Source organism: Schistocerca nitens, chromosome 5 (assembly GCF_023898315.1).
Source record: "Schistocerca nitens isolate TAMUIC-IGC-003100 chromosome 5, iqSchNite1.1, whole genome shotgun sequence".
NCBI lineage: Eukaryota > Metazoa > Arthropoda > Insecta > Orthoptera > Acrididae > Schistocerca > Schistocerca nitens.
In genome coordinates, this window is record NC_064618.1 from 290,863,127 (window position 1) to 290,888,109 (window position 24,983).

A 24,983-nucleotide genomic window follows, 5' to 3' on the forward strand; every position below is an offset into this window, starting at 1 on the left:
TATATAACAGAGGGAAACATTCCACGTGGAAAAAATATATCTAAAAAGAAAGATGATGAGACTTACCAAACAAAAGCGCTGGCAGGTCGATAGACACACAAACAAACACAAATATACACACAAAATTCAAGCTTTCGCAACGAACTGTTGCCTCATCAGGAAAGAGAGAAGGAGAGGGAAAGACGAAAGGATGTGGGTTTTAAGGGAGAGGGTAAGGAGTCATTCCAATCCTGGGAGCGGAAAGACTTACCTTAGGGGGAAAAAAGGACAGGTATACACTCGCACACACACACATATCCATCCACACATACAGACACAAGCAGACATATTTAAAGACCAATGTCTGCTTGTGTCTGTATGTGTGGATGGATATGTGTGTGTGTGCGAGTGTATACCTGTCCTTTTTTCCCCCTAAGGTAAGTCTTTCCGCTCCCGGGATTGGAATGACTCCTTACCCTCTCCCTTAAAACCCACATCCTTTCGTCTTTCCCTCTCCTTCTCTCTTTCCTGATGAGGCAACAGTTCGTTGCGAAAGCTTGAATTTTGTGTGTATATTTGTGTTTGTTTGTGTGTCTATCGACCTGCCAGCGCTTTTGTTTGGTAAGTCTCATCATCTTTCTTTATATATATATATATATATATATATATATATATATATATATATATATATATATATATATATATATAAACAAAGATGATGTGACTTACCGAACGAAAGCGCTGGCAGGTCGATAGACACACAAACAAACACAAACACATATTTTTCCCATGTGGAATGTTTCCCTCTATTATATATATAATGGGTTTCACATCAGCATTTATTTATTTTTTATGCCTCACACTCTATGGACTGTTAAGTTTTTTTCTTCTACTTGTCAGTGATGCAGCAGATGATCTGGAGCACTTAGCTTGGACAACAGGAGGAAGAACTTATTCTGTGCAAGATCAGCAGGGGCTACTGATGCTAACTGGTGCACTTTTTGATTCATTAAATGGTGTTCTTGGGAAAAATTTACAAATTGCGAACGTAAGTGCATATTAGAAACTATTTTTTATATTATAATTGTGGTTTAGGGCTTTCTGTGTCATAATTATGTTATTATAGTTTTTCAGTAATCAAAATCAACATTAAAATTTTATCCGGATCCAAAAGAATTTTAAATCAGAAATTATTTTATCAATACTACTGACATTATGATAAAACCAGTAAATAAAAAGCAAAATTGAAATGGCATCCATGGGCCAAAGATTCTCCCAATTTAATTTATAAAGCAATAGTGGACCAATGTCAATATAGAGATGGCTGTACCTTATTTGTGATTCCTGAAACCAAAAAATTATTTCTATTGGTTGCAGAGGGAAGAAGTTTATTCACAAGAAAATTACACATATGAAATGAAATGAATAAATATCTAGTTACAGAATAGCATTTATAAATAGAGACTGATGACAACCTTTCAGAAGCAGTTGAAAAAGTGCTGTTAATACATAGATGTAAATGTTTGATAAAAACATGTTACAGAAGACTCGGTGCAATATGTGTCAAAATATACTTCTCAAAGAAACTGTAAAATGAAATAAATAAAAAAATAAGAAGTTGTACAGAGTGTAGCAAGTGTAGAGGGGAGGGTGATGAAGAGACAGAAACTCATGGAAAGCAAATGAAAGAGAAGTAGTGGAGGACAGAATAAGATGTGGTGGATTGAAAAGACAGGACTCAGAAGAAATAAAAGATCCTACCAACAGAAGAGATTAATAATTTTTAGTCTGTATAGATTATGAGAATTATGTATTGTAGCTTTTCTATTACATGATTCATATTCCAAAGATTAATACAATATAAGAAAGACAATACATGATTCCAATCACCTGCATAGACATAAATATATTGATATCTCCTTTCAGTGGAACTGTAAATACAGCTCAGAACTATATATTCCCAAAACAGTAGTCCAGCTGGGTCCAAGTAATGTATGTACTGGATAAGTTGCAAATAGTCTTTCCAGTGTCTCACATAAATTTTTTAGAGATGTAAACAACTGCCATTAGGATACTCTTAACTTTTCGTATTTTTTTGTTTTGTCTTGGAGCTTTCATAACTTTGGTGAGTAAAACCATTCCATTCATCTTTCTTGTAATATGTAACATAAATGATGAGCACAATATGGAAACAATGATCTAATTTATTCTCTTACAAACACCTATTAAAATATGCCATAAAATTTTTCTTTATTGGAAAGAGAGCTATCCACTTATCTGGTAATTGGCTCAATATAAATAGAGGTGAAGAATGAAAATAAAATAAAACCAAATCTTGAACAGCCTGCTCCAATCCTAGAGATGGAAAATGAAAAGTAAAATAATTCACATGATGGTGCACCAGAGTACCGCATGGATAATGGAAACTCCACTTCTACAGAAAGCATACATCTGCTATGAAACCAATACAAGAAGGAATTTTAATATGCTATAATTTTGGTGAAAAATCAATACCTGTTTTTCAGAAAAAACTTAGTAATCTGAAGAATTATTTCTTGTCAGTAGACAGTAATCAGTTTATGTTTATTATAAGCCTATTTTAGTTTTTACTGTGTAATGTGAAAATTTAATTCTTTGCAGGTATTTGAGGCAGAAATCTCTAATAAGGACAAAAAAATTCACAATGATTTTGTTATTGACTCTGCTTTACCTATAGCAACATTGAGTATTTACTATGGACCAGAGCAGGGCCTTGATGAACTGGTACTGAATTCTTCTGAGTTATATATGATGACCAAGGACTTTGAAGAATGGGATAAAAGCAATAGATATTTGGCACAAACTCTTCAAGAGGTACTACTTCATATTTTATACTCTTCTGACTGATGTTAGGTATGTTGCTCTTTGTGACAAAAATTGCAAGTACGAGGGTAGTCCTGATGGAAAAAGAGGTAGTCCTGATGGAAAAAGAGCACACAAATAATTTGGTACATTATATACATATACTAAAAACAATACAATAAATGTAATACACATTTAACATACAAACATTTGTTAAACTAAGTAAAATCCTGAATCCTGGCCAGAGCTGTTGGAGATAGCAGTCTTGTGTGCACGGGGTGTGCTTGCTTGTTTGAATTTGTATGTGTTTTCTTTCCTCAAGAAGGAAAAGCTAAACAAGTAACTGTCTTTTTGTTGTGTTTGTCTGCAACTCAACATGTCATCTCTACTATGATTAGCTGTTGATCCTTTTCATAACATTATGATATTTCTACCTGGACTTTCCACCATTTAAGTAAAATCTTGAAACTTCCTGGCAGATTAGAGCTGCATGTTGGACTGGGACTTGAACCCAGGGCCTTTGCATTTCATGGGTAAGTGCTATACCAACCCAGCTACCTAAGCATGACTCACGGCCGTTCCTCAGAGCTTTATTTCTGCCAATACCTCTCCTGCTTTCCAAAAACTACAATTTTACTTCTTTACCTCTAAAGTACCTTCTGCTCAGCTGACTATTGGCAGCCATGAAGGAAGACATCTCCACTCTAAGCTATCCAGGCAACACAGAGGACATATATATATGGGCATATATAATATGGCAAGAGATTCAATTTGCTTATTCCATTGTTTGTATTCCACCCTAGATATTTCAGTTCTTCAAAAATATGGATGAATGCATGGACCAACAGTTTGGAGTAATGCAGTTTACAACATGATAGCTGACAATATAGTTCTACAAACAGAGGGTAAATTTGAAATCCTTAGCCCATTTCTTTGTGATCTTATCATGCAAAAAACTTACAGAGCTATATTTACTGCCCTTGCATCTGAGTAACTGTCTAAAAAGTACAGTACCTCTGATCTTCTCAGGCTAAGGAAAGAACTTTATTAATTTCCAGACTAGACTAGGCTGGCAATCTCTTCTATCATTTAGTATGTTAATTTAAAAACCTATACTTAGAAATAGCTCTGCTTAATGTTTGTAAGTTGGCATCAGTAATTAAAGCTGTCTTGTGTACAAAACCATCTATATAAAGATTATTATTGTCTCACATCTGATTAGATCATTCTAGACTAGATATGTTGGAAAAGATAGAAACATTTCATATCAGAGTCAAAAATGTGTTTCAGGCTTGGCACTATTGCCCATAGAAAATGCATCCTTCCTTTGTTTTTGAGGATCCAATATCTTCCTATGTCAATATGTTTGTTATTCTTTGTGACATTTGTTGTAAATTTACCAATTAACTGCACCACAGATTATGAACTATGTTGCTGCAGCTACCACTGTTTAAGCTGAGTTCAGGTTTCAATGAAACTGTTGCCCACTGACAATGTGTTCTAATATAGTGATTGTTGTTGCTTTGGGCAAGCATTTTGTGTGGCTCAGTAGTTGCAGTATAGAGTTGGCTAGAGCAGAATGATATAATGAGTCTTCAATTTTGTGTGACAAGCTAAGGCCCGGTCAGATTCTTTACAAAGCAGAGCACCCACAAGTGCAGTGAGTGATTAAGATGAAATAGTGCAACGGTCTAAATTACAAGTTATTTGTGCAAAACATTAGCCAATTGTAAGATGAGTTTTTTTCCAAATTCGTCATTCAAAAAATACAGGGTTAGCCTATATTCCCAGATTAAACAATTGCTGCTGAGGTTAACATTTGTCTTTTGTTTAATAGAATATGTAGGAGTCATCTTAGATTCACAGATGAAGCTTTGGACACTGAGGTCATATACGAATTTATTTGAAAGAGCTCAGATGGGCTGGGAAAAGTTCAAGATTTCCTGATACACTGAAGCACTCAATACAGTATTAACATCATTTGAACAATCATGTGATATTTGACATGCACAGCACTAGTGGACTGCTCTCCTTCAAACATGAAAATTTTGAAACAGGAGGAAATAGTATTAAATTCTATTATCTTGCAAACTCTTAATGTGTTTGAACAGGTTTACAGTAAAAGTTCTCCTATGTGTATGGATATCATAATTATACAAACATTAATGCTGCTTTTTAAGTAAAAGTAACATTCAAACCCTAAATGTTGTCCTTCAAAAAATAGTACTTTAGTGCCTAGCTGTCTCAGAGCATCAAGACAATGTAGCTGTGTGTTCTGAAGACAAACAAAAGTTTGGAAGTTAAGCTACTATGTTTTTGTGTGTATCTACCTCTCAATGGTTCAAGTGTGTAGTGTGTGATTATCTCCACATTTTTATTTAGCAGAAGGACTGTCTTAAAAAGACTCTATTCTCTAAAGTTTACTATTGCTGCAGCAGTCATATCCTAGTGGAAGAACCAGGTGCAATACATGTCCAGTGCACCCACCTATCACATTCTATTACAGACTTCATCATCAGTATCTCCTATCCTAACAGATGCAGGATCACATGTGAAAGCATTCATATCAGCCATGTTGTAACTTTTGAATAGCCTTTTATGGAAGCAAGACCACCAATCAACAATCCATCTGAATAAATAGCCACCATCAAATTGTTACCAAGAGCAGTTTCAGCCACCAAGTGGTAGAACATACTGCTTGGAACAACATTCTCAACTTCACTGGTTGGATATTCTCCCCTCAATACCAGGTTCTCTGAACTGCATTGATCATAGTTGTCTATAACACATCCTTTGATCATGAAATTCACTTGAATTCACTCTCCTGTAAAACTAACTCATTCCAAAAGCATAACAAGAGATCACAGTTATGATCTGTGAACATTCAAGTAATTAAACTGAACTCCACTAGCCATTAGCCTCTGTTTCACATCCATCTCCACCTCTGTCCCCATGCCTTCTTCTACAGCCTGTCAATCTACGCTCACATTTTTCTCTCTGCAGTCTTCCCTCACATACCACTCATCCACCATATTGTGTGTCACTTTCATCTTCCCATACCAGCACCAGCATGAGTTTACCAGTGTTACACTCCTATTCCATTCTTTAGCTACCTCTTCCTCCTAGCTCTTCCTAACCTTCCTTCTCTCATCTGCCTTACTTGACTCAACACTACACCCAACAGAACTGCAGTATCAGGATAGTGTGATGGGTAGGAACAGTGTAGTCATGCATGAATATTTGTTTATGTGCATGTGTATTTTGTATTAGTCTGCACTGGAGAAGAACATTGTTCAAAAGCTCAGCAATGTGTGTCAACATTGTTTATGTTTTAGTCAGCCACTCAACACCTCAACTATATGATGAGTGGTTTGTTTTACTCTTTCAGTTATTTTTATTCTACCCAAGATTTTCCCAGTATTATTTTTTCTGCTTAAATGTCTCAGCTGTTAATATGCACCATCTAGAGGAGATGGCGAGTCACTGCCAGGCACAATAAGCAGAATGCTATAATATTAAGCTTTCAGCCAAGAAACCTTCTTCCAAAACAGAAAACACACACACATTCAGACATGCGCACAACTCACTCACAAATTACCACTCTCTACATTTATGTCATACTCTACAAGCCACCTAATGGTGTGTGGTGGGGGGTACTTCTGGTACCACAAACTGATCCCATCTTCCCTATTCACATGCAAAAGGTGCATGGGAAGAATGATTGTCAGTAAGGCTCTATGGAAGTTCTCATTTCTGGAATCCATCTGCTGTGGCCAGACTGAAACTGTGCCTCACTGGAGCAGCAATAAGGAAGTTTAGGGCAAGAAGGGGGATGGATAGAAGAGTAGGGGTGGTGAAGGTGCATGCTGTCTGTGTCAGCATGCAGGGATGTGATGGGAAGAAGGTAGGGCTGCTAGCTGCATTTGGGAGGTTTGGGGGAGGGAGGGATTGAAAAGGGGTGTGGAAAAGCACAGAGTAGACAAGGGAAAAATGCAGGTGTGTTTGTGGAATAGAAGGCTGTGTAGTGTTAGAGTGGCAGCAGGGAAGAGGATAGAAAGGTGGAGGACAGGGACAAGCAAAGATTGAGGCCAAGGTGATTACAGCAATGTAATGTATATTGCAGGAAGAGTTCCCACCTGCACTATTCAGAAAAGCTGGTGTTGACAGGATCCAGATCATATAACATGTCCTGTGAAGCAGCCATTGAAATGAAGCACATCGTACTGGGCAGCATTTTCAGCATCTGGATGGTCCAGCTGTCTCTTCATCACAATTTGTCAGTGGCCATTCATGTGGACAGACAACTTATTACTTGTCGTACCCACACAGAGAGCTTTTATGGGGTGGGAGATGCCTTTGACTGGTATAGGTGGTGGGAGGATGTATGTGACAGATCTTGCATCTAGGTCTATTGCAGGGATTATGATCCATGAGGCAAGGGTTTGGGATCAGGAGTGGATTAGGGATGGACAAGGATATAGCATAGGTTTGGTAGGTGGCAGAATACCACTGTGTGGGAAGTGGGAAGGATAATAGGATAATAGGTAGGATGTTCCTCATTTCAGGTGTAGTTGAAACCATGGCAGGGAATGTGATTCAGTTGTTCCAATCATGGGTGGGTCTGAATCATGGAGGAGAGCTCTTTTGTAGCCAGCCAGTGGGATTTCAGGAGGTGGTGGTTGACTGGAGAGATAAGACATGGGAGATCTGTTTCTGCAAAAGACTGGGAGGGTAATTTAGATCTGTGAAGGCCTCAGTGAGGCCTTTGTTATATTTGGAGTGGGACTGCTTGTCACTACACATGCAATGCTAGGCTTCATGGACGGGACTTCTTGGTATAGTATAGATATCAGCTGTCAAAGTAGCCTTTCTGGATGTGGCAACATCAAGGAAGGTGGCTCATTGGGTATAGGAGGGGCAGGTGAAGCAAATGGAGGAGGTGTTGAGTCTCTGGAGGAATGTGGATAGAGTGTCCCCAGCCTCAGCCCAGATCACAAATCTGAACCAGGTGAGGCATTTGGGATTCTCAATGGTTACGAAGTGATAGGGGCAGGAAAGATGCGAACTCATGGGAGGGGTTCTGGGATGGGCCTAAGGATTTGAGACAGGGCTGGAATGGGGTCACTGTAGCAAGGTTTGTAGGTGGACTGATCTGACTGCTGGTGGAGTTCCTCCACCAGGTAATCTCTCTGGTTCAAAATCACAGTGGTGGAGCCTAAATCAGTAGGTGAGCTTATAAGGTCAGGATCAGTTTTTAGTTGATGAATTGCTATTATTTCTGAAAATTTAAGGCTATTTTCCATTTTGAGAGATTAATCATGGTGTGACAAGTTTGAAGATTAAGGAACTCTGTAATGTTAACAGGGGAGGATTTCAGTGTGGCAGGAACTGATTATAGTTGTATAGAGGAGTGAACTGAGGCAGACAGAGTTCAATATTGGTTTTGGGTTGATTCTAATTGTTAGGGTTGGTGGTGAAAAAGTGTTTCCACTGTAGTGACCAGGAGACTGAGAGAAGGTGTTGTACACACTGTTCTAGTCCTGGAGGCCAAGAGTTTCAGTATGAGAGATGAGATACAGGAATTTGAGGTTGGAGAGCAGGAGAATCTTAAAGATGGAGAGGAGATAATGGAAGGAGCTTTGGGCCTGGTTTACATGGTTCTGAGGGACTAGGTTGGTGAGGGCTATGGAATGATTGTGTTTGAACAGATAGAGGTCATTGAGGAAGGAGGAATTGCAGCCAGAGATGGGTAATCTGATGGTAAGGCCATTTTTTTTTGGGGGGGGGGGTTCCATGAACTAGGGAACAACACAGGAATGGTATGTTGAACTGGGTTCTGCCTAGCAATAGTGAAACTTTTCTGTATTGGCACAGATCAAAGGAGCAAGCCCAAAATACATGGGAAAAACTCACAAAAGGATGGACCAGATGAAATATGGTGAAAAATATGAAACCTGAGGAAGTAGGGCTGATAGTGAAAGATGAAACAAACTAAAACTGACATGTAAACATGATGAGATCAAAGAGAAAAATAAATAAAAAGACAGTAATAGTGGTATACAGGTCAGTGGGTGGATAACATTCCATCCTGGACCTTCCATTGTTTATTTCTTAATGTGCTATAATTATAAAAATTTCAGAGAGACTAAATGCATTATATCATTCCTTGCTAACTGCTTTAATGATGGCATAAGGCAATATGAAATGTGGTATCATCAATGTCTACACCATGGCGCCTGCCACCAAGCGACTGCAGGTCACATGTCACACAAACCAAGACCAGCAGTGTCTGGGTCATGAGCAGTGCCATCTAACCAGACAGCACAGGGATGGTTCCCGTAAATAGCTGTCTCTGAAGTATTGCAGCAATACCTGGCTGGTGTGCCCTCATGAAGTAGCTGCACCCTTGCACTGCTCCAATAATGCTGTGCCACGTCACTACAATCTCATTGATAGTGGGCAGGGATTCATAAGAGCATACAGCATGGGCTTCATAAGAGCATACAGCACCACGTTCAGGCAGTCTCATCCTTGATTATGCTATTGTTGTTGCCAAGACACCACAACTCTTGGGTCACTCTCTACTGGACTTTGACTCTGCTCGGAACTGGAGTATTCAGGAATTTCTTCTACTGAGCTTTCTGGTCAGTATCATCCATGGACTTTGTTAATCACTGTCCCAGTGACAGCACAAGTCTAATCACTGAAGTTTTAAATCTTCATTGGTAGAGGAATAATTTGTGTTGATTACTCACATTTTCTGTTATTATTCTACTTCACTTCATGGATACAACATGAACCTGCAGTGGTAGGCCATGTGGCAATGGGCTCATTACTGCCTGCCATTAGACAGGGTGTCCCATTTATCTTGACCACCCTAAATTACTGTTTGTCCAGATGCAAATTACAAAATGTTTCAAGCAAATGTTCTTTAGCCATCAGGGGGACATCAATCAGCTTGAGTGCCTTCATTGTAGCTTTGTTTTTTTACAAAGATATGAACAGCAGCATGACTTTTTTAAATGCACCTTGTATTTTTTATTCAGTAATTAATTTACTCTCCTAAAGACCTATTCAAAAATGTATCACAGTGTACCATTCACTGAAATACAACGTTATTAATTACATAACACAACACTGAAATTGACGCTCCCATTGCTTAGTGCAGGAACTCGAGATAATGGAACGCATCCACGTGCTGACATTGACAGAGGACAAATGTAAACATAAGTAGAATGCACACCCATCATTCTGTCAACCATTGTCAGTTAAAGAGTTGTGTGAGTAGAATGTACACCAATGAAGAGAAGTTAGAAATGCTATTCATCTATGGGGAATGTAGGTTAGCACAGGTAAATACAAGGAACATGCATTATTGGTCCAGCGACAACCCACGATGGCTTAGACAGATGGAACATTAGTGTCAATGGAGAGTTAATGTCTGGTGTGGGATGCTTGGCCCTTATTTCATCAACAATAGTCGAAACGGCACAGCGTATGGCAACTTCCTCAGATGAATTCTTCCTCCTCTTCTGGATGAAGTGCCGCCAAGAACCAGAATGCATGTGTGGTATCAACACAATGGATGTCTAGCACATAATGCTTTGTGTGCACATCGTGTTCTGAACCAAAGGTGACCTGCCAGATGGATTGGTCAAGGAGGAACAGTTACTTGGCTTGCTAGGTCTCCTGATTTAAATCCTCTGGACTTTTTCCTTTGGGGATGCAGTAAAGACATTGTCTATTGAGATATTACAACAACCCAGAGGACATGCAGGAATTTATCATGCTTTCTTGTAAATTCTCTTCAGCAGGCAACACTGGAAGCAGTAAATAATTCTTTCATTCAATGAGAGTATCAGTGTATCAGTGTCCAGGGTCACCACTTTGAGCACCTTTGAATGTTCTACTCCTAGGCAATGGTACAGGAGAGTAAAACTCAATTTTTTTGTTATGTTTTTACTTGGTCTTCATTTGTTTTCTGACAACTCCAGCAAGTTGATGAGTTTGTGATCCCGGGCTCAAAGTCAGTGTTGAGTTATGTAATTAATAACATTGTGTTTCAGTGAATGGTACACTGTGATACATTTTTGAATAGGTCTCTAGGAGAGGAAATGAATTACCAAATAAAATATACAGGGTGCCATTTAAAAAAGTCATACCTCTGTTCATATCTTTGTAAAAAACAAAGGTACAATGAAGACAATCATGCTGATTGATGTCCCTCTGACGGCTAAAGAGCATTTGCTTGGAACATTTTGTAATTTGCATCTGGACAAACAGTTATTTAGGGTGGTCAAGATAAATGGGACTCCCTGTTTACACACCTTGTTTCTATACACAAATGGCTCACAAGTACAACCAGTGTACAAAGAATACCAAAGGTCATTCATTGTAAATTCAAATTAAATAAAAACACAAACAGCTGTTAAGTGATGATTTATTCATGACTGCTTTCATTGTGTTAAAGCACCATCTTCAGGTGGTTAGTAGTGTCACATAGGTTAGCACATGGAAAGGCTCCAACATTTATAGCCACAGAACCCAACCCCATGAAGGGGAAAGTCATCAACAAATAATAACTTGCAGAGCAATAGGGCAAATAGTACAGGGGATGAAGCAAGTGTAGATGGTTGCTGTGAGGGTAAAGTACTGGAGGCCTCCAGTGCTTTACCCTCGCAGCAACCATCTAATGGTGCCTCATCCCCTGTACTAGTTGACCTACTGCTCTGTCATACTTCAATGCAGTGAAACCGGTTGTGACTAAATCATCACTTAACAGTTTGCATATTTATTTAAATTTCAATTTATCATATTATAAAGTTGTATGTGACTAAAAGATGTCAGTTAAGTAAGTGGTGTCTCTTCAAATAAATTTTCAGCTTTCACAAAGTTATATATCTTAGGCCAAGCAGAGATGGTGTGTCACTCCAGTTAAGTAATCATGAAAATCAATGATACAGGTATTCTTTATGTAACAACGAAAATAATCAATTATTGACAATATAATGAAAATGGTCAGATAAAAAAATCTACTCACCAAGCGGCAACAGGGAAACGCATATACACAGTAGTATTTAACTTTCACAAGCTTTTGGAGCCAGTGGCTCCTTCTTCTGATGGAAGAGTTTAAGGGGAAGGAAGAGGGGTGAAGGAAAATGGCTGGATAGGTTTAGAGAAAGGGGTACAGTTTAGAAATGTCACCCAGAACCCTTACTACTAAAACATCATGTACAAGTTAACAAGAGTCAAAAGCTAAGTGCATTGTATGTAACAGATGTGGGAGGGGGGATGACAAAAAATAGACAAGTCAGAAAATGAAAGATGTGGAAAAACAAATGAAGTGAAGAAAGGAGTCGTTACTGTGAATAAATTGTGAGACAGAAGAAATTAATGTAAATTAAGGCCAGGTGGGTGGTGAGAACCAAGGACATGTAGTGCTAGTTTCCTCCTGCGGAGTTCTGAGAAACTGGTGTCTGTGGGGAGAATCCGGATGGCACATATTGTGAAACAGGCACCTAGATCACGGCTGTTATGTTGTAGAGCATGCTCTGCAACAGGATATTGTGTGTTGTTGTATACACCCTTTGCCTATGTCCATTCATCCTGACTGATACCTGGGTGGTAGTCATGCCGAAGTAAATGGCTGAACAGTGCTTACATAACAGCTAGTATGTGATGTGTTGTTTCACAGGTGCCTCTCTACAAGCATGCTTGTTGAATAGATATTTTTATCTGTCCATATACACTATATTATCAATAACTGATTCTTTTCGTTGTTATGTTAGCCCTTGTGGCTATCATTCCTTCTTATGTAACGCTCTTGTCAATCTTTGTTGTCGTCGGCCTTGTTCAAAGTATTGTCTGTTTTGTACCTTTTGTGCTAGTATTCCGATTGTTTATTTATCCCTACCACCCAGATTAATCAACACTTTGCCCCTACATCTTTTATAGTACCGTACGTACTGGTTTCTGTGCACATAGTTGGGCCAATTGTTATTTGCAAATTTTCATATAAGAATTCCACTGTCATTTATGAATTTGCCTATAGTTCACAACACTGCTGGGCACTCTCCCAATCATCTATCGCCAATTTATTTTCAGAATTGGCAGCTATTTTCTTTCTTTTCTACCCTCCACTTACCCTGTTTATATGCAATTCTTTTATGTTTTTGTGTGTTTGTTTTTTGCCAAACCACTCTGATTGACTTTTACTGCCATCTCCTGCATTGCTTTATTTGCCAAGCAAAGTATTTTACATTATCTCCTATGACTTTCTCTTTCTGTCTGGCCAGTTTTTAAAATTTTGCCTCCTTCCACAACTTTGCCTATCAGTTTTTTTTCTTTTTGTTTCCTATCATCAATTTTTCATATCATATAGACCACTCTTGTGGCAAGAAGTTCTCACCTACTCATTGCCTCTTGTTAACTACTGTCTAGTCTCACGATTTTTGTGTGAATTTTTGAGATTTTTCCGAATTTTTTCCCTGCTTTTCCTCCGTTTTTCCATCTTTTTCCACCCTCTGCCTCTCGTTTTTGCCACTCCCACCATTTCTAACACTTCACACCATCCTCTCTTGCCATGATGAATCCCATCACATATTACATCCGTTCTTTTCTAAAACATGCTTTTGCACTATCAAAATTAAGGTCCCACATACTGTTCCTTGAAACTCCCAAAGACCTAACATTGAAAGTCTCTGTTACTGGATGTAATCCTACTCTACACCAGCCTCTTTTACAGTTTCAAATACAGCAATCTCTTGCACTTACCCAAATAATCTGTGACCTATATGCCTCATCTGCCAATTACCACTCCACCAGACTTCTCTACTTCTAGAGGACCCTGCAGTTATCTGCCCCTCATGTTTCCCTGGATGGTATCATCTGCCAAGCCAACTTCAGGCTGCAACAATATGCCAGACTTCACCTCAAAAAGCTATCCCACCTTCTCCTAAACTACCTGAACAGTGGCGTTTCCCTTCCTGTCTCTCTGCAGCTCCCCAAGCAGCCACACCATCAACCACCACTCCTCTCCTACAAATTGAGCTTGGCCAAACTCCTTAACATCCCACAGCCTTCACCACTGCCTCCCAGACCTGTAATAACCCATAATCACAATAACCAGTCACAACAGTATATTGTTCTCAACCTCTTGTCCATCCCCCCCCCCCCCCCCCCCCCCCCGAATTATCTGTATTATCCAAGGGTCTCACTTTTGGCCACTAACCTGCATTTAACCATGCTGTTTGGTGACAGACCCACTTTCCTTTACACATAATGCCAACTGGAAATATCACTTTGCAGCCCAATCCAAAAACCTTTCCAGTAGCAAACCTGACATTCAACCCTGCCTTGAACAGTTCCAACCATGATCCCACCCTGATCCACCAGCACTACCTCAGAATCATCCCTTACAAGCCTTCCGAGAATTCCTCACATCCAGCATTGCATCACAACCTTCCCTCAGGTGCCTACAACATGATGCTAACCTGTCCTCTGCAGAATTCCATGGTCTACATTCCCTAAAAGCTGATGATTTCATCATTATCCTCCGAACAGGCAAACGATCTACCACTGTGGTGCTTAACCAACAGGAGTATGTTAGTGAAGGTCTATGTTAGCTGTCTGCCACCTCTACCTACAGCATCTGCCCATCCATGTGAGCCGGCCAGGGTGGCCAAGCGGTTCTAGGCACTACAGTCTGGAACCACGCGACCGCTATGGTCGCAGGTTCAAATCCTGCATCGGGCATGGATGTGTGTGATGTCCTTAGGTTAGTTAGGTTTAAGTAGTTCTAAGTTCTAGGGGACTGATGACCTCAAAAGTTAAGTCCCGTAGTGCTCAGAGCCCATCCATGTGAGTCAAACTGACCTTCACTCCCTCCTAAAAAACCTCAGGCCTCTCACAGTGACTTAGACCTCAAGCCATAGAACTTCTTACACCACCCAAACTATGCACCCTGATCTTCTACATTGTTCCTAAGATCCACAAATCCAGTCATCTTGGTCATCCAATAGTTGCTGGCTTCAAAGCACCCACCAAACATACATCTGCCTTAGTTGACGAACACCTGCAACTTGTAGTACAAAGATAACAACTATTTCATAGATCATCTGAAATCTGTGCCTGTCCCACTCCCACCTTGCTTGTTACCATTGATGCCATCTCCCTCGATACCAATATCCCCCACATGCATGGTGTGTCTGCTGCCAAACATTTCCTCAGTCAATTTCCACCTGATCCCAAGCCTGTGACATTCTTCTTCTCACCTTAAACAACTTTATACTTACCAAAAATTACTTCACCTTTGAGGGGCAGACATACAAACAGATCAGAGGTTTGGCCATGGGAACCAGGATGGCTCCATCTTATGCCAACCTCCTCAAGGGTTGCTTGGAGATGGCTTTCCTGGGATCCATAAGTCTTGAGCCCCTGGTTTGTTTTAGATACATTTATGACATCTTTTCCATATGGACTCATGGTAAGGCTGATTTTTTAAAATTCTTGGAATCTCTAAGTACCTTCTCCTAATTAAATTTCACATAGTCCTATTCCGGATCCCATGCCACTTTCCTTGATGTTGATCTCATCCTCACTGAAGGCCAGCTACACACTTCTGTCCACATCAAAACCGCTAACAAACAACAGTACTTACATTTTGACAGTTGCCATCCTTTCCATGTCAAACGTTCCCTCCCAAACAGCCTTGGCATTCAAGGCAAATATATTTGTTCATACAGTATGAAGACTCTTTATAGCAATACACCACCACTCTCACGTCAGCTTTCAATGGATGTAATTATCCCAGCAGCCTAGTTCAAAAGCAGATTTCCCCGGCCATCACATCCAGTCCTGGTATTGCTGATCCCTCCAAACAGCAACTTTGGAGCGCACCACTTGTCACCCAGTATTATCCTAGTCTTGAGTCTATCAATCAGCTACTTTGACAAGGCCATGACTTCCTAAAATCATGCTCTGAAATCAGATGCACTGTGTCTGAGATTTTTCCCACCACACACCTAGAATAGCTTTTCATCGCCCTCCGAATCTCCACAACATCCTTGTCAGACGCTATGCTCCTGCCCCTCTGACTGTCCCCAGTGCAAGGCTTGCCCTATGCACCCCCTACCACCACCTATTTCAGCCCTGTAACTGGCAAAACATATACTATAAATGGTAGATCCATCTGGGAAATGACACATGCCATATACCAGCTGTTATGTAAACAAGGTTCAGCCTTTTACATCGGCATGAGTAACACCCAGTTATCAGTCAGGATGAACAGACATAGGCAGAGGGTGTACACAGGCAACACACAATATCCTGTTGCAGAGCATGCTGTACAGCATGACAGTCATGACCTTGGTTCCTGTTTCACCACGTGCACCGTCTGGATTCCTCCCCCAGACACCAGTTTCTCAGAACTCCTCATGTGAGAACTAACATTACAACATGCCCTTGGTTCTTGCCACCCACCTGGTCTTAATTTACATTAATTCCTTCCATCTCAACATTTATTCACAGTAACTACTATTTTCTTCACTCCATTTGTTTTCTACATCTTTCATTTTCTGACTTTATTTTTGCTGTCCCCCCTTCCTCTATTACATACAATGAACTTAGCTTTTGACTCTTGTTAACTCATGCATGATGTTTTAGTTGTAATCTGTGTCTTGTATATTACCCTGTCTTCCACTTTTAAACTCTCAGGTTTTCAAATCTCATCTTTTGCAGTCCCCAACAATCAGTCTTTCCATCTCTTCCCATCTGGTAAGTCTCCCCTTGCCCAGGGTTCAGGGTGACTTTTCTAAAATGCACCCCTTTTTCTAAACCTCTGCAGTCCTTTCTCTTCACCCCTCTTCCTTCCCTTTCATCTCTTCTGCCAGAAGAAGGAGCCACTGGCTCCGAAAGCTTTTGAAATTTAAATCCTTTTGTGTGTGGGTTCCCTTGCTGCCGATTGGTGAGTAGATTTTTTTATTTGTCCATTTACAATGGTATTCTTTGTAATAGAATGAAAAGAAAGATAATTCTCATGACTAAATAGCATTTACCTTGCACCCCTTAATTCACACTGCAGTTATGTCATTCTGTTTCAACATAAGCCAAGTGACTGGGAGTAAGTAGCTTTTAATTTTTGTGTACATAATTTAATATAGAATGGAGTACTAGTCATGTAATTTAAATTAATGTAATATGTAATTTAAATTAATTTTTCCTAGCTCATTCATTTCATAGTAAATAAAATGTAACATGTTACATTCCTTATCCATAGTCACATCACTTTCTTTCTAATAAAATCTAAATTCTGTTTCTGTCTGTAATGGCCTTGTCTTCAGTGGGATGGTAAACCCTATTCTTCCTTTCTTCCTTACTTCCTTGAATTCTGCCATATAAGGGACTCTCATCTATCTTTGTAGAATGTAGATACTTCCCTACATACTTGTTCCCTGTAAATCCTCTATCATCATTTTTTTAATCAAATTATAACTACAAAAATGGTATTTCATGTGCTGTACAGCTCTCCTCCTTCATTGCTTTTTCACTGGAAAGACCTACAACATAACTACACTTATGACAAATGATAACTGGCTGCCTTTAAAGATATGGCACATAACTACCACATTTGCATGGATGACTGGTTTAGGGCCTTTCAGACAATAATTCTAAGTAGCATAGTGTGAATGAAGCAGGAAAAATTTGCTGATCGTGACATACCAGTATGGCACTGTAAGATCCTCTTGTCTGCTTAAAAAAAAATTTTTTTAAAATTAAAAAAATACATCACCTCAGATGTGAAACACTCCAAGGATAAAGCAAACACAGTTTGCAACATTATTTAACAAGAAAGAAACAAATAGTATAACTTGTAGTGTTATTTTTATTATTTTCACTCCCTGTTGTCATATGTAACTATCTTGTGGGGCAGAGCACCTAAAGTCAATAAAGCATAAACAAATTTGTTTCCATTTTTGTAGAGTTGGTTTAACGAGCACACAGTTCGGTCACACAGGGTATAAATTTCTCACAATTACTGAGCAGTCATTTCCCAGAAATGACTGCTAATTCTTTTAGCTTTGTGGCCCTAGCAGTTCATCAATGTGATCAAAGTGCTTCATTGTGGGCTGCTCTTAAGTAAGCCTTAATACAGTTATATCAAAAAATTAGTTAGCACATTTTGGAATATTTTTTGAGCATCTGGAGGAATCATGTGAGATTGGCATGGGACCTTCAAGTCCCTTAGAAGCCTACTACTGCTGCTGCTGCTGCTGCTGCTACTACTACTACTACTACTACTGCTACATTTTGGAATACTTTGAATTAATTGCTTAGAATATCTCAGGAAGTTTGTGGGCAAAGGTTTATATTGAAATATGCCAAGAAGCATATTTGATGCTGAACATTTCATTGTTTCCTCACTTATGAGAACCTCTGTGTATGTGTTTGCTATGTATGTTGTTGAAAAAATATTAAGCCAAGTTGATTTTATGTGCAATTATTCTGGCTTTGGGATCAGATTCATCCTGATATTAGCCTTTTGTTAATAGTGACCTTGAAATATTTGCAGAGTGTAATAAAACTGTTTGTTGGTTGGATCACCACCATGTGTGCAATTAGCTGATACGAGTATAATGACAAATAGCTTCTGCGGTCAGTCTGTCTCTGCTTTAACTGCATGTCACACTGCGAACAGCACATGCATGTGAACAGTATGTGTGTGACCATTTTTTTTTTTTTTTTTTTTGCAACCTTCTCTGGGTACAAGCAACTGTTGGTATTCTGCACATTGTTAGTCTAAATCACTAAACAGAACAGTAAATGATACTTGATCATAGATAAAATGTGAATGTTTTAATTGGATACAATCCAAAAATATTTGTTTCCATCAGTGAAGTAACTAAAACAATTGTTATAATGTAATTTGAAAGGTAAGGAATCTACCCACCAACAGGTAGCAGGAGAAAAAAATATATAAAGGTATTGAAATTTGGAAGCTTTGGCTTTTTCTTCTGGCAGAAATGTCAATGGAAAAGGAAGAGGGGAGAAGGATAATGACTGATGAGGTTTAGGAAGTGGGGAGAATGCTTTAAAGTTACCAAGAACCTTGGGTCAGGGAAGAGTTACTGGGCAGGATGAGAAAGACTGATGTTCGGAGACTGCACCAGACTAGATCTGTAAACCTGAGAGCTTAAAGGTGGTACATATGGTCTTATGCAAGACACGGATTCCTGACAAACTATCATGCATGAGTTAATGAGAGCAGCAAGATAAGTGCATTATATGTGATAGTGGTGGGGGTAGGAAAATAGATAAGTCAGAAAATAAAAGATAGAAATCCAAAAGGAAGTGAAGTAAGGAACAATTACTGAGAATAAATGCTGAGACTGAAGAAATTAATGTAAATTAAAGCCAGGTGGATGGTAAGAACCAAGGACATGTTGTAATGCCAGTTCCCACCTGCAGACAGCTTCTTGCCACCCACCTGGCTTAATTTAGAATGATTTCTCCAGTCTCAGAATTTATTCTCAGTAACTATTCCTTTGTACATCGTCTTTTAGTTTCTATATCTTTCACTTTTTGACCTATCTATTTCTCCCCACCTCTACCACATAGAATGTACTTAGATTTCTGCTCTTCTTAACTCATACATTTGTGTTTCACCAGTAATCTCTATCTTGTGTATTACACTATGTTCATCCTTTAAGCTCTTAGGTTTTCAAATCTCATCTGGCACAGTCCCTAACAATCAATCTTTCCTTCTCATCCCATCTGATAAGTTGCCCCTGACCCAGGATTCAGGGCAACTTTTCAGAACTCTCTTCAATTCCTGAACCTTGCTAGCCCTTTTTCCTTCACCTCTCTTCCTTCCCCGTCAACCCTACTGCCACAAGAAGGAGTCACTGGCTTTGAAAGCTTGCAAGTTTCAATACCTTTATATGCATTTTCTGTAGATTTTTTATCCATTCAATTATAGTATATTTTCAAAAATTGGTTATTTTCATTGTTACAATAGGTTTAGTATTCCATATCTTTGCAGCTTATTTGGTGTTGATTTGACCCTTCAGTGGGATTACTTCTCCATTATATGTTATAACATGCTGCTGTGGATGCATGAGGACTGGAAACCAGTGTACCAGTATGTACTTCCATCAGAGAAATAGGAATGCCCTTGTCCACCAGTATCTCCATCTCACAGTTGCTGAAGACTTTGGGACCAATTTAGTTAGAACTCAGTTGACTGCTGGAATTGGTATAATAGTATGCAGTAGCATGTAGTGCTGCATTATTGACCCTCACTAGTTCAAGTGCACAATCAACAAGTGGCCTGACTTGTGACAAGCAAGGTATTCCATAACATGGTTCAGGGAGTGAGACATGTCATGTATTTTAAAGCAGTTGATAAGTGATTTTGGCAAATTTTAATTACAGGAATTCATATAGTGAAAGGAACTGATTATGATTTGCCAACTTTTATGGTGGCTGTAGCAACTGTGTCAGCAGTACAGATTGTTCCCCTTGGCTGACTAATTGGTGCTATCACAATCACTGCTGTAGTTGAAACTGTTCATAGTACAACCCTACCTGTGAATTATTTGGATATTCTTCATGCATGGCATAATAACTACATTCATAAGAAACCTCTCAGACTATATAAACATCGATAATTAGCACATAAGTTTAAACAAATAGAAGAAATATGCACGAAAGCACACCTGCAACAGATGTTAGAACAAACCATCTGCAACATTAAGCAGAGGAATAAAAGGGATGTGTGACTGAGTGATAACAGAGACTTTCCTTTTTTCTCTGTGTACTATAATTCCATCCACATGTCCTCTACCTGCCAAACCTTACCTGCTCTTAAGTGGTATGCAGTCATTCTTATGCTACACTCCTTCTGGTATGGCATAATTATTCTTTGCAGTAACACAGCACAATTCTAGGAGAGGCTCATGCACCATGACACAAATAACACATTACTCTGATAAAAATGTACTAAATTGTTGGCACACTATGTTCTTCATTTAGTTTAGTGTGCATCAGTAACAAGAAAAATACAAAAAACCAATTGCCACACACCAGAATTCATGAAGCCTCTATGCTGAACACTAATTCTTATTGACAAGAAACACTTTTAAAATTTAACTCACTAGCAACGCACATTTAAGATCACAATGATACTGCTGCTGCCATGCATCACTTGGAAAACAAAACACCAGGATAGTTCTAAATTTGCTTGGCAACAAGATGCACAATATTCTCCAAGTTGATAAAGATACTGACCCACACAATCACAACCAGAAGATGATCAGCAGTGATTTAATATAACACTGAGAAAGTTCACAACCAGATAATAAGCATCATCCACTTACTGACAACAAGGTGAGAGATTACGTAACTGCATGGCATGAATTTTGTTCATTTACACTACCAACATCTAAGCCTGTAGGTATTGTCACAGTCAAAACAATGGGCTGCTACCCCTACTTATAACTTGCTATGTGCCACACATCAGTCAGATATACATGACAGGTTCCCTCTCCTTTACTTGATGGAATTAATTAACTAAAAAGTTCCCAGACAGAAAAATATTTGGTGGAGTAAGCAGGTACTCTCATATAGCAACCATGAAAGGACGTATATGGACCATAAAAGAAAAAGAAGAAAAGAGAAGAGAGAGGTATTTGAATCATAATTTAGTTAGAGAAAATGAAAATTGTGAAACAGTTGGTTACCAGGAAAGTGGATCTACTGGTATAAAGAATACATAATGATAAATGAGAATCAGCACAAGAAAAATCATCAAGGATAATTAAATTGGATTGTAATTTTGTTTCTCTTGAACAGTTATGTGTAATAATAATTAGATGTTAGGAATGTTGGTGGAAGATGAAATGTTTAACAAAAGGAAAGAAGAAGAAATTTTCATGTGATTTTAATCGTTTCAGCTTTGGTGAAGCTAATGAACTTGAATCAAAAAATTCTTTAGAGAAATAAATTTGCGTATCAATAGCTTTCAATGAATTGAAATGGGACAAGAGAAGGAAACTTCCATTGCTGGCTTAAATTAAGTTCACGGGTTTTATTGAGGATGATTCAAAATAAAATTGTTGTTCCTGAAAATGTTTTTGTTGTATGAAAGAGGCCCCCTATAAGATGGGCAGTTATCTGCTCTACAGAATATTCAGCACTCACTTCTGTTGAATAAACATTTTCTTTATTGAGGACAATAAGACAATTCCATAAAACAGCAAGGAGTGAGAATATATCAAATAAGCCAATGCAATAGTCTTTAGGCCAACACAATGAAAGATACTACTAGGTACAAAGTATAACTAACTGAACTTTTTGATTTGTTTTTGTTTGTTCTGTATATACTGATACCTTTTTAGCCCAAGGACTTTTACACATAGTGTTTCATTTAATGTATTGCCAATAGCAGGTCATTTCTGCATGTTTGAAATTTCATATTAAGCATTCCTGCTTTTTACGAGTTTAACGACACTATAATTCTGCCTGCTGAAAAGTACTGTCCAGCCATTATGATTCCTTATAAGTCTTATTGTTTTTTGAAGTAAATTCTCCTATTGATAAAAATAATATTAGTCATTGTGAGAATACATTGATTTGATTTGATTTGATTTATTTCGTGTTCCATAGGTCCAACTGTGTTGGATACACAAGGACGTGGAACGAGTCAGTTTTTTACAAATACAATCTGATAATCTAATGGCATATACAGAAATTTGAGTACATAATTATATAAAAATTTATACAGTAAATTCTTTGGGCAGCAATACAGAAAAAGAAAATACATATTTTCTTGGAATCATTAAAACACTACGGAAAACAGATACGGAGCACACACAGTTACAGAGCTATGGTTAAATAAAATTCATAGTGGCATTATGTCAACTTGCATTATATAATATTAAAATATTACAATTTATTTAGTTAAAAATTCATCTAGACTGTAAAAAGCTTTTTCTAGCAAAAATATTTTTAGAGCTTTCTTAAACTCACTATTGTTATGAATCTTTGTCTTTATTTCGGGAGGAAGAGCATTGAAGAGTTATGCTCCAGTGTAGTGGACACCCTTTTGTGCCAAGCTCAAATTTCTGAGTTCACTGTGTATGTCATTCTTCCTCCGTGTGTTATGCTCATGATAATTACTGTTTGGTTGAAATACATCTATATTTTTACAAACAAAACACATGAGAGAAAAAAATATATTGGCATGTAGTTGTGTATATTTTAAGATTACGAAAACTATTTCTACAAGACTCTCTTGGGCGCAATCCACATATAATTCTTAAAGCTCGCTTCTGTGCTATGAACACTTTCCTTGCTAATGGCTGGTTGCCCCAAAAAATAATTCCGTACTCAATGAGACAATGAAAATAGCCATAATATGCCACTTTTGCAGTGTTAGGTTCAACACATGTAGTGACAACCCGTAAAGCATAGGTAGCAGAGCTAAGCCTCTTACAGAGATCAATAATATGTGAAGACCAGTTCATTTTCTTTTAATGTGTACTCCAAGAAATTTTGTTGTTTCCATTCTAACTATTGGTTGATTACCACATGTCACACTTATCTCTCTCTCTTTTTCTGTTTTTGTACAGAATTGAATAAAGCTGGTCTTACTGGAATTTAATGAGAGACCATTCACCTTGAACCAATTAACCATATCTGAGAGTATGTGATTAATGAGTTCCTCAAGATTGTTGTCTGTTCTACTGCTCATAAAAATTGTGGTATCATCACATATGTGTCTTGTGTGAACCAGCTGTAGATCTATTCAGCTATTGTCTGGGCTGTGCTTGGCAATGCTGAGTTTTTTTCTTGAGTAGCAAGCTTTTGTAATAAGCAAACTTTACAGTTTTTGTACCATCCTTTAAAGTGACTGGAAGATTATGTATGTAGGTGAGGAATCAGAGCAGAGCCAGTCTTGTGTGACATGCTTTGTTACTCCATACTGAGTTTAGTTTTAACCTGCAACATATGGTTTGTGTGATACTCTGCTTTCTAATATGAAGATACAACTCCATTCACACAAGAGGGATGCTATTATTGCTTTTGAATTTAGTTTTCCTAGCAGAATTTCATGGCCTACACAATCAAAAGCTTTGGCAAGTTCACACAATATACCAACATGATGATTTTTGTCATTTAGCTCTGCCAGTACTTCTTTTGTGAGGTCCTGCTTGGTATTCTCATTTGTGTACTATCTATCACAAAATCGATGCCTAAGTCTTTACAATTCTCCAATTAAATATGCATAACCATATGGAAACTATCTCTTTCTCCTTCATAAAGCTTAAGATATTTCCTACACATGGCCTGTAAAGTGTCACTTCTATTATTTGGCACAGCATTCATTGAGCTTTCTAGCATGATATTAGTTTGTCTCAAGAGTCTAGGTTGTAATTTCTTTATTTCTCTTATCTTCTTACTGGTTATACAGTAGTATGAAGTTAGCTTGTCTCCATCAAAATGAATCTGTTTCACATGATTTCCATGTGATTTTCTGGTAAGCATAACACATCTGCGTAGAGACAACCAGCTCTTTCATTTTTGTATAAATTACAGTTTCATCCCTTTTATTTATAAGACTACTGAAAGTTTGGCAGAAAATTTTAAGTGAGTGTTCTTCAGCTTTTTTTCCAATATTTTGTACAGAAAAGAGTTAATAACTGTGTCTCCTGGGGTAACCAGCATTATATTTCAAGGGTTTCTGTTGGGATAATATGGTGCTTGCGTAGTGACTAATTTAACTTATTCTTTATTTTTAATTGGCATTTCCATTGAACAAAAAGATATACTATTGTTTTATGTGTTCCATTGGTCTTTGCTGAAGCCACTTCCAGTAAGGTAAATATTAATAACAGAAACCATAATCTATATCTATGTTATATACTTGGCAAGCTACTGAATGGCATTTGGCAGAGGATCATTTCATACTAGTGTTATTTATTTTGTGTCATTCTCCATTGGCACATTGAGTGAGGAGAAAATGACCATCTACGAGGGCTATCCACAAAGTACATTACGTTTTGGAATTAAAAATAAATAAAGTATTGGAAATTTTTTTTATTATATACAGATGAAAGCCACACTTAAATACTATTTTTCTACATAGTTGCCATTTAAATTAAGGC

General features: G+C 38.2%; 1 protein-coding gene across 1 annotated transcript in view; it reads left to right on the plus strand.

The window, feature by feature from the left end:
• Positions 1–24,983, plus strand: part of LOC126260406 (calcium-activated chloride channel regulator 1-like) — a 186,093-nt gene that overhangs the window by 103,322 nt on the left and 57,788 nt on the right. Inside the window, exons 6-7 of the mRNA XM_049957733.1 lie at positions 880–1,027; positions 2,620–2,832. Of these exons, the coding sequence (XP_049813690.1) occupies positions 880–1,027; positions 2,620–2,832 (361 nt within the window). The remainder of the gene's footprint in view (positions 1–879; positions 1,028–2,619; positions 2,833–24,983) is intronic.